Source organism: Hylaeus volcanicus, chromosome 8 (genome assembly GCF_026283585.1).
Source record: "Hylaeus volcanicus isolate JK05 chromosome 8, UHH_iyHylVolc1.0_haploid, whole genome shotgun sequence".
Classification (NCBI taxonomy): Eukaryota; Metazoa; Arthropoda; class Insecta; order Hymenoptera; family Colletidae; genus Hylaeus; species Hylaeus volcanicus.
Window position 1 is genome coordinate 3,152,835 of NC_071983.1, and position 11,690 is coordinate 3,164,524.

Genomic DNA, 11,690 nt, shown 5'->3' on the forward strand with positions numbered 1-11,690 from the left:
TAAATAGAATTAAACGTAATGTGTATTAAATTATACGTCATTCGAAAAAGATAATTTCTCCTGTTTTCTAACGGAAATTTTACTGGTATAGTCCAAAAGTTACACGCCAACGTCATCAAATTTCTCGATACGGACCACTGCACGTCGGTGCCCCTTTCGAGTCTTCAGTTCTTTAACGTCATAGCCCGCGCCTACGGAAAATCCCCATGCAACGCGACTGACTCATCGCTTCGGACCGTTGCTATTATTATTCGCGGTCAACTGTTCCTGAAAACCGATCGCATAACTTTCTGTAAAACTGAAGCATCTGCTTATGCTAAAACTTCCTCGACCGCTCGGAGAATTCCCTCCTTTTAATGTCACATCATGGTCAAGTCGATGTAAACACTGTACATGGAATTATTTTGTCTACGTCTGGGAATATATATGGTGGTGTCAGCGACTACTTTTTTCAACGGGAAGAATAACAAAATATCTGGGAAGATCGAGATGAACTCATCGACTCTTTCAATTCCTAAAATAGAGAAATCGAGATTATTCCATGACGTAGGTTACAGTTTTCGTGAAACGAAAGAAATTAGAGTAAACATCAGGAGGAGTACACGAATGCATTACTTATTTCTATGGAAATTGTGTTGTGGTCGATCGATATTGCTGGTGCTGAGTGCGATAGAAAAAATGCCCACTGAAATATTGGGTTTTCCGGAAAGTTCGTGCCTATTTTTAAGAAAAGTTCAAAGGCATATTTGAATTTTGATATATATTTATTGAATTATATATATGTACCATTATATACGTTCCACGACCTTTCCACCTGTTAACGAATGTACACATTTTATTTGTTTTCAGCCATTCCGATATATTCAGACCTGTAACGCCAAATTAAAATCGGCATGGATTTTTCCAGACAGCCAAATATTTTTCAACAACGATTGCTCGATCCGTAGTGTAGGTAAACATTGCTGGCGAAAAATGCTACTTCCACCTATCGAATGAGTGCTACACATACGTGTTCATTCATATTACGTTGTACTCTATTAATATACCCCCTAATCGATGTATATCGTCGTCGTAGTTGATTCCAACATCAACTAGACATCTAAACATTCGATTTTCATTTATCGACTTCGCCGTGACGTGACACTATTCGCGGTAAAACTGACACGAATCGAATAGTAAAACAATACTGCACTGTTGCGACCTGTTTTCGCTACATGAAACGTTAACGCGTCATCCCTCTAGAGCACGAACGTTAAAGTATCAAAAAGATTCCTCTCGGTGTACCTTTTCATCGTTCCCTAATGAGAGATTCGATGAAATGTTTGGCAGCTTTCCGAGCCCGATTTTCTATTCGCGTAGCTGCGAGCAAGATGGAGATCCGACAGCCCGTCGTTATCCAACGGTCGATCGATCGTGATGAACGAAGCACGATACAGAGAACGGGTTAACTAAAAAGCGCGGGAAACGAGGCGGGCGGCAGGTGGCGACGCGGAGCGGCGAAACCGTGAAACCACCTGGCAAACAGAGAAAGAGAATTAGCCGGAATCGCGTCGACGCGACCGTTCTATAACTTTCCGCGCTCTCTGCGGCCTGACACGCATAAAACGCGGTCGTCAGGAACGCGAAGGCACTTTGGTGGGGGGGGGCAAGGGAGCAAAACGACGGGAAGGAGGAACAGAGACGGAAAGAGAAGTCGGAGTGATTCCGTGCGCGCGGAGGATCAATAAGAGAAGCGATATACAAACGAGTCGCCGGAAGTTGGCCGAGATAGCACATCGTCCTGAGCCTCTCCCCTCTGTTCGGCCCCTCCCGCTCCCCTGATCGTTCTAAACCTTCTCGAGGCGTGGGCATACGGCGTGACTCGCCAGCCGCACGAAGAAAGGACCGTAACGAGCACGTAATATTTTCCTCGTTGATTCGCGCCAGCCACGGGCCGCATCGCGATGCTCCAACGACCATCTTTGCCAGCTTTTGTATAATATGATGTCATCCCGCGCACGAAATTCCGATGAAACGCGCCGCGGACCCTCGACACTTCTCTCCGCCGCTCGTACGTTAAATTGATATTCAAATTAAGGTGTGACGATGATTCACCTTCGAGTCGATTCATTCTCTACCTGTACACGGCCTAATTGTCACGATATTTTAGATGCAAGCAAATCGATGCTTCGTTTAGTCTCTTCGCCGGGGAAATTTCAAGCGTTTTGCTCTGACCGCCAAAATTCGACACAGGTGTATCTACTATTTTAATAACGAAAATACTCGAAAGGCTACAGACATATTTCTGGACTAATTGCAATCGATCTAAACTTACACACGGCCTAATTGTCGCGATATTTTAGATGCAAGCAAATCGATGCTTTGTTTAGTCTCTTCGCCGGGGAAATTTCAAGCGTTTTGCTCTGACCGCCAAAATTCGACACAGGTGTATCTACTATTTTAATAACGAAAATACTCGAAAGGCTACATACATATTTCTGGACTAATTGCAATCGATCTAAACTCGGGATATCGGAAGAATTAAATTCATTCCGAAAGTGAGGTCTTGAAAAAAATTAACTCGGATAGAATCGGTGAATTTGAACGAGTTAAAAGGGGACGAGATTCTTTAATCTTCCGAGTCTCGTACGCGAATAGGAAGAATCACCCTTTTCCTGATTCTACCACGGATCACTGGACAACCCAGTAGACCCTTGTGCTCCATCGACGGCTCGTCTCGGGCTGTTTCCAATACGGCGACAAAATTCAATATCGGCGCGAGTTGAGTCCCAAGACGAGTCGGACGGAATCGAGAGCAATCGGAGGAAAGGTGAGCGATGATCGTTCACCTTCTCTCGGCCGGCGATAAACGTCGACCGCGAGAGAGCGATCAGGAAGAATTTCTCTCGTGCGAATGGGACTCGAGGCCCTCCTCGCTGAGAGAAAGACACGGCATACTGAACGAGCCTCGCCGATCGTTTTGCTGAGATTAATGGGGAACGGTGCGGGAACTCGCGAACTGCTTTTTGCTTCGCGACGTTTGACCTCGGGTGAACTTCGGCCGAGCGAGTCGATGGAAAACGAGGATCGACACTGCGATCGAGTTCCGTGATCCAAGTATTCGTACACGTGCGGAGATGAAGACGGATAGACACCCACAGGGGAGTAAAGTCGCGTTCCAACGTAAGAGAAAGATTACTATGACATCTGTGTGCTTCAAAATAGTAGAACGTCGATGTCAACAACCAAGGAGCTCCTGGGACGTGGGCCTTCACGCTAAGGCCGATCGCACACAACTGATCGGTTTTAAACCACTCTGAAACTAGTTATGCGACTAGTTATGCGACCGTGGATCTAGGTAAAACAATGATAGTGGAGTAGGAAAACCAAAAAGCTCAAACGGTTTGCAACGGTGTGCGTTCGGCCTAAAGGTATTAAAGTTTCACTCCAGCAGATCACTGGCGATCGGTAATCCTAATCGCCAAGAACCAGTCGCCACCCGCAACAGCGACCTGCCCGAACGGGTCCTAAGATGCTAAACAGATCCAAGAGCGAGTCGCGGATAGGGATCTCGGTATACGTATATAGTCTGCGTGTACACGTAACTCCAAACGAGTCGCGACTCTAACGCGAAACGTACTCTCCCGAGTTCAAGGCCGTGAAAATTCTCGCGATATTCGCGCAACAGTTGCTCCCCGCTTCGTCGAGCACAGGTGGTTCCGAAACTCGAGATCGTTTCGTCCTCCTCTGCTCCTTCGCGCAGATACGGTCGCCATTTGTCTGCACGGCGAACAGGTGCAAGTCACCGCGTTCGGCGACTATATGTACATATCCGTGCGAGTTTTTCAACGAGACGATCTTACGATTTGCATGCGCTCGAAGTCGGAGAGGTGTACATACAGAGGTACACTCCTGGGTTGAACTAGTGACATTAACCACCGGTCGAGGCAACGAGGGAAAGGCTGTGCGCGAAATGAAGCGTGAAAGAGACGGAGGAGCCACCGTGTATCGCGACGGTAGATCTCGCGGTGCGCACAGGTTAAACGCGACGTATCGTCCATTCGCGAAGGTAGATTCCGCGGGTATCGCCATGGTTGAAACAAATTGTCCAACTGGTTGGATACCGTCTCGAAACGTTCAGCGAGAGGCCATTTGTTCGCTAGGCGCGGTTCGACGTGAGTCACGTGGAATAAATTATCCTGGAGACAAATGCTCGTAAAAGTATACATATTCCGGGGTCATTTGCTCCCAGTTAAATATACCGAGTGTGCGAAACGTTACGAGCTGTTCTCGCATAGACTAATTAAGATAACGACTCCAATTTTCCTGGAATTAAATGGTGCAGCGGAATTTAATACAAAAGGATTAGACGCTACGATTAGACGTTAGACCGTTCCCATTACTTGTTACGATTAGACTGCGGACTTTTATGCATTTATAGGAAATTTGAATTTGAAGAAACTACGAATCGCGCACGGTACGTAGATGCGCGTATTTTGATGTATAATACAAAAATATGTAATGTATATAAAAAGAAATGTCGAAAGTAAAGTTCGCGTTATAATATTTGCCGAGTAAAATAAATTCCTACTTCAAGTTTTGTAAGTACGTGTGCAAAGTTTCATGGTTGAAAACCATTCTGGTTTCGTTTTTCGCTTTTAAATGTAATCAAACGGAAGCGAGTAAATGATCGAAGACGACAGGCTTCGTGCTTGATTACGCTATTCGCTGAGCTATGAGATTAGTTTTGCGTTAATAACAAATTAATTTAGCCTTCTCTGTATTTCTAGTAAGTCGGTTTTCAACCACTGTCGTTCGATCTATGATCGAGGACCTGTAAGTTTTTATTTTGCACGAAGATCCGCAGTCTAGTTATGACGCAACTTCGCAAGGTCTACCGCAAGAGGTTACATTGATGAATAGAGGAACGAGAGTGACTCACCTTGGGGATAGGTGGGTCCGGTGGCGGGACGTAAGAGGTGTCCCCAAGCTTCTTGAAATAGGGTGGCCTGTCCGGTTGCCGGAAGAGCCTGCCATCCTGGATCACGAGACCTCGATCAGCCGCCCTTTTCGCGGAGAGTTTCAGCGCAGTCCTCAGGTCGCCCTCGGCTTCTTCCTCGACCGTGTGACTCTGCCTGATGTACTTCTCGATGGTCTTCAGGGTCGAGCCCTCTCTCTCGCCTAGCTCTCTGACGGCCTTGCCGAGCACCTTGCTAAGATCGGAGGCTTTGCCGACTTTGAGCGGCTTGGACTGCAAGCCACCCGGGTCCTTGTACGAGGATTGTCCCTTGTTGAAGATCTTGAGCACGTCGCCGCGTTTCACGGCGACCTCCAGGTGCTCGGCGATCTCCTCCTCGTGGAAGTTGTGGTGCTGGCGGATCGCGTGGCATATCCGCTCGACGCTGGGCCTCTGTTTCTGGCTGCGGATCTTACGGATCGCGTCCAGGAACCAGGCCGACCACGTTTCCGCGGACTCCGGCTCGTCCATCTCGTCTCCGTCGGCCGTCTGCCAACGAGGGCGGCGGCGGCGGCGGTGGCGACCACCACGTACCTGGCCAGGTTATACACACCCGGTGGACAACGCTCGAGCGCCTCCGGGTCGGTCGTGTCACGGCCACGTCATTCACATCCTGCGACTGCTTCGCTTCGGCCTGCTGGGACCTTCGCGGAGACTCGTTCCGTCGCCTCCTCGTCCGGGTTAGCCACACGCGTTTCTTACGCTGACCCTGAAACCAGAACCACGTTCGTCGTCAGATTCAAGTCATTCAACGCCACGTGTCGTTCAAGAAATATTGGGAGCTAGTATCAGTGGAAGGGAAGGATACTTGTTTGTTTGTTGCGTTTACAGTGCTAGCCACTGGCTCCCCTTATTTGCTGTTGCATTGTTCAAATTCTTATTTCTCGCCCTTAGGCTTTTCCATACTTAATATTTAACCCAACCAACACTAACCCAACCATGAAGAACTACGCACTGCTCTACTGTCCGCCCGGAAGGATACTCTTAACCCTTTGCGGTTCAGAGCCCATGAATTAATCTAAACAAACAAAAGTACAAACAAACAAAAATGTGGAAAATTTTATCCGACCCCTGAAGACGTTCTCCAAACGTTCGACGAATAGACGAGCAATGCCCCCGGTCCACATATTAGGCCGTTCGCCAAATACTCGACAACAGCCAAGTAGAAGCCAAGTAGACTCCGTCGTCGAGAGGTTAATCCGAAGCATAAATTTAGCATTCGTGTTTACAAAATCTCGGTACGAATTGATCCCGAGGCCGAGGGTCGATTGAATGTCCACGCGAGAGCGATCTCCAGCGTCCAACGATTCGAGCTTCGGATTTGGAAACGCGTTTGATCGCGTTGCGGCGTATGCGACAGTGATTAGCACGGGAGAGGAACGGCGTTCATCGATCGGTTTCCTGGCTGGCCAAGTAATGTTTTCAGTTAGGACAACGCGCGCCGGAAATTAGCGTGCTGTTGAAACGCGGGCGTTCCGTTGCGGAGAAAGAATCGCTGATAACAAAAAAAATATTCCCTCTCCGACTGTCCATTCTAGACTGTTTGTATCCATTTCATTTATTATCCTCGATCAATTTTTAATGAACGGTTCAATTGACTCTAAACAGTATTTAATCGCGGTATAGAAATGTTCAGAAGTGTTAGCCTGGCGGTCAAAGTGATATGCACGTGTCGAGCACATCGTCTCGCGTTCGAAATCGACCAATTTCCAGCTGGTAAAGAACGATTCGCCGATTTTCCCCCGAGCGACGAACTTTCTCCTCGACGGGAGCAAGCTCGCGAAGGCACGTACACGTGGAAGAGAGAGGAAATATTTAAAAATCGCTACACTCGCCCAATAGCATTGCGCAACGTGAAACGCGACCTTTAGGTCCGCTGCTTATTATCACCTTTGACTTCTGACGACGCTCATATACAAAGTGTTACAACTAGATCGTAGATTTTATCCGTTTATGATACAAACTAATAAATACGCGCTAATGCCCGAACACTATTTACAGAGTACTTCGAGGAACCGATATCTTGCGTGTAAATCGGGCCACTGGGTTTGAGTTCGTTCCCACGTCAACGAAAAAGAAATAGAAGAGTGTTGCAAGATGCTAGTTTTCCCTTGAAGCTCTCGCGCGAAGCGATGCGTTCTCTAAATAGTCCACGAAATACCGATACCGTTGCCCGTTGAGCGTTTCAGACACGTCAATCGTCATCGAGCAACGCGAACGTACTCTTATTCGCGGCACGAGAGCACACGGCGAAAAAAAGAACATTGGTGGCGTGTATCGAGTTGTGTCATAAATCATGGCAGTCTTTTTCAAACATAAATTCTTCGAATAAATTAAAACATCATCAACTATTCGAGAGAAGAATGTTTACCCTTTGAAATATAGTAGACGAATTCATTTGATTTTTAGGCTATAAAAATTCTTTCTGATTATAAGAACGTTCTCTCTTACGGACGAATAAAATCACGACAATTGCACACTTTTGACATCCGCGGTTTCCATTCTCTCTCCATTAACCATAGGCGAAATTCCGATGTCACGCAATAATTACAGTCGTTGTCCGTTAAGCAGGTTTAACGCGCGAATGCTCGCAGTTCGGCTTCCTGGTCGTACTCCTTCGATTTCCCAACCTCGAGGCCAAACACCAGGAAAGGAAACGCATTGTGAACGCTGTTAGGTAACGATCAAACAAACTCGATACGACGATGATCTCTCGAAACGGTTCTGAACATCTTGGATCATTTAATCGGTTGGTCTCGACTAGAGATCGACCACTTAACGCTATCGAAGAAACAGCAATGATTAATGATCCCTCTGTGGAAGTATACGTGGATTTAAGCACGAGAGGAAATACATAACCCAAACGATATAGCGATATCCATGGTGAGACGTAAAAAAAAGTGCGAGAAAACTAAGCTGCAACATCACGTAATCGTTAATTTAATCTGTTGCATTCGGAAGCTATTTCGTTGCAGAGAAACGCATTCATACATTCAAGAAATAATTCGCTAGTAAAGATTCTTAAACTTACGATGTCTTCTCGGAGGATACATCCGAGTGCAAAGGATTAAATAAGCGTACAAACAGATCTTCTTATACTATACGAGCAGCTTCTAGGGTTAATCGAAAATTAATTATCCCTCGAGGAACACCGCCTGTAAACATTCCGTCTAGGCGACACAACCAGGCGAGGAGGAACGAGATGCAGCTGTGCGATACAAGTTGACCTAGGCCAGTGCTGCTGGCTGCGAGTAGCGAGTGCACGATAATAAATATCTCTCCGAGTTTAGCCGGCGAAAAAAACTGTAAAACGCCGAGTTAAACCGGCTCCGGTTGATCCACCGGAAGAGAAGCCGCCATTCCGATCCCTGTTACGACCTCGTTTTCACGCCACGTGCACGTTCTATTCTCGAAACCGTCTACAACCCTTCCAGCGATGCGGGCTACACGGTCTCCCGCCAAAACCTTCTGCCCGCTCTAGGGGCTTCGAACACCTGGAACATTGGGAAAATTACCAACCCTTTGCACTCCCGTGTCGCCTCTAAAGAGACATCGCGAGTCTAGAAAACTTTGTTTACATTCCAAGTAATTGGATCGCGCACTCCATTTACATAAATCTGCGTTTAAAGATACGCACGCAGAACGCGTTCTCGTTAAAGAGTCAAGTATGAGTATCGTGGCACCTAATTGACAATCGTGTACGAATAAAATCGCGACAGCTGCACAACTTTTGATCCGGACAGTTTCCGTTCTCTCTCCACTAACCATAAGCGATAATTCCGATGTCACGGAATAATTACAACCGTCGTTCGTTGAGCAGGTTTAACGCGCTGGAAATATAATACGTGTTATAGAACCAGCAGAGACGTAAAAACTTGCTGGAATATTCATATCGAATAAATGAAAGTGGAGTGCATAAATGAAAGTATCATTTGTGCTCGATTTAGATTCGAAAATAGTCGGTTATCCGATATTAATTATGCGGGAAACCGGTCAGGGAATAATTACTGAAGAATAATTATTGAAGAGAGAATAAATAGGTAAGCAAGAAATGAATAAATGTGCGAAACGAGGTAAAAATACGAGCGTTTGTTACCGCGAGTGAAATGTATGTTTTATGTATCCACTGTTGTTGGAACATTATCTTTCTAGTTCTCGAATTGATATTATGTACACATAGTTGTAACGTTATATGCATAGCAACGTAGAATTTCAAACGTACGAATTCAAGTGTGATTTATAACTCGTTAACAAACTGCGGATTTTATCCATTTATGGTGTACACAGTAATACAGAAAAACGTACGAAAAATATACATCAAGTATGCTGAATGTAATCTATTAAATTATATAATAATTTAATATTGTAATAAATGTACGTTATGTTTAGTATGTATATTTGTCATATTAACTTGTATCATAAGTGCATAATATTTACAGTGTGCTCGTTAGTATTTTGAGACAGAGATTATGTAAATGAATTATGATATTTGATAAACAAGATCGATACGAAGTTCGCAAAAACTTACCGAATTCTATTTTTCGAATCTATTCGTGGTTACCGCTATCAACGTCTCGAGGTATCTACATACAACGAAATCCAACTTAAACAAAGACCGTCGCCCGTCAGTCGTCCCTCGAGCGCAAAGGGTTAAGCGTACGCGATCTCGGCCGTGACTCACGTTCCGACATGGATATCGGAACTCTTCACGGCGTAACACGTGTCCGCGTCTTTCTGGCGTGCACAAGGCCGCGTCGCAGCCAGTCAGAAGAAACGATCGAACAGAAAGTAGTCGCGCGAAACTGCCTTCGAGGGTCCTTCGCGGAGGAAAACATCGGCGTTCGTTGCGTTACGATATCTTTGACCGATCAAAAATATTTTTATTTCCAATTAGCTCCGAAACTATTTCCCAAATTATGTCAAACGGTCATTTCTTATTTCCATTTCGATGGAGATACGACCAGGCGTCGAGATAAGCCCGAAGAATTCCGTGGTTGCGTCGTAAGTGGCGCGAAACGAAAAGTCGGCCTTTTTAACGATGCAACGCGAACGGTAGCTACTACATTATGGATAACACCGACGCGGAATGTACGCGAAAACCCTGATACACCTGGCCGCCGCTACGTACATTGTAGTAAAGGGGATTAGCGCAGTCGGAGGCATGAACGCGCACCGATGACGAGATAACGTTAATACAATAAGCAAACGTAACCAGGCTCCGCGGTGTCGCTGTCCCGCGGGAGGATATTTTGACCTGCGCGATTTCGTTCGCGTTTTTCCACGTCGCTGTTTCCCCGGCCGAGTACACCGGAGCCACCACCGTTATTCCCCACTAATTATCCAGCGGAGATCGATCGTGCGAAACGTTAATTGAATCGAACGATGAACCGCGCCGCTACAGTCAACGGGAAGGACGAAGGTCTGTTTCGGAATATTTTTCCCGGTTACGGTAAACATTTCCACGCGTCGACGGTAAATTAAAAAACAGCCACTGCTATTCATGATAACAAATCTAATCCTCCCAGATTTGCATTGCAAATTTTTTTTTTTTTTTAGATAGTTTAAAAAGTAACTGGAGATAATAACTTGATAAATACTTTTTGTAGTATGATTAACACGGCGCGTCTGTTAGGTATAGAATTTAATTCTCTGCCAGACCTAACCCAGACCTGATCCTCCCATTTATAGGATACTTTGTTTTTTTTTACACGGTTTTAAAATTAACTGGAGATAATAATAACTTTTCTTGTACTTTTTATGCTATATCTAGCGGTGAAGTATATTAATTAATTCTGTGACTTTCCAAGGTAAACTCATTATTTATAAAGGCCAGTCGATATTTCTACGTAAATTAGAGTTACGAAAAAGTAAAGAAATAATAAGTGATCAAATATAAAGGTATAGAAATTAATTTCTGCGCGTAACGAATCAGTTCCAAAGGGTTCGTTAGAGCTCCTAGTTTCTAGTTTGACATAATTCCGTGATCAACTGTGTCTCCTCCCATCGACTACGTGATTTCGTTCGCTCCATCGGTCGCATAAATTTCTACGCGAAACACGTACGCGCCGTGTAACTTTCGCGATATCCTTTAATCAGTGTCGAGGACACGGTTTCATCGACGGACGCACGGTAAAACAAATAAAAGACTTTCTTACGGCGTTCGAGGGTCGAAAATGTAGAAATTTTTCGGAGGAAAGATACTTTCAATCACGAATCACGGCGCGACTCGTCGAAGGCGATTGGATTTCCGGCGACGGTTTAAACTTTAAACGTCAGCCTTGGCTCGAATTCATTAGTCGGCCAATTACCGGCACGCTTCCAATGCTCGCGGAGAACAGGAGCGTATGCGAGCGAACGGACGAGCCACCTGACGACTTTCCGTCTAATGTCAACGTATACTTTACGCGTCGAACCTACTCGAAACGTTCTTCTCGCTCGCCTACGTCAACGAAACCGCCGTCTGGCCACGCTATCTTATTAGGCAAAGCGAGATATCTTGCGCAATAAATGTAAGAAAACTCAGGTATTAGGAAAACGCGCGCGCATTACAGCTTCTGTAACAAGTGAAACGTGATATATTATATGTACCACTAAATTCCGCGCTTTTACGTTCAAACATTTATAACTAGACTTCGGATCTTTAGGCAAAATTAAATCTTCGCGAACGTGCCTACAAAAATTGAACCTAAATAGG

The 11,690-nt window shown here is 45.4% G+C and overlaps 1 protein-coding gene across 4 annotated transcripts in view; it reads right to left on the reverse strand.

Moving 5' to 3' along the window:
- Positions 1 to 11,690, reverse strand: part of LOC128881349 (histone acetyltransferase KAT6B-like) — a 29,511-nt gene that overhangs the window by 12,726 nt on the left and 5,095 nt on the right. For all 4 annotated transcript variants that reach the window (XM_054132299.1, XM_054132298.1, XM_054132302.1 and 1 more), the window contains exon 2: positions 4,922 to 5,705. In XM_054132299.1, the coding sequence (XP_053988274.1) occupies positions 4,922 to 5,467 (546 nt within the window). In that variant the 5' untranslated portion in view covers positions 5,468 to 5,705. The remainder of the gene's footprint in view (positions 1 to 4,921; positions 5,706 to 11,690) is intronic.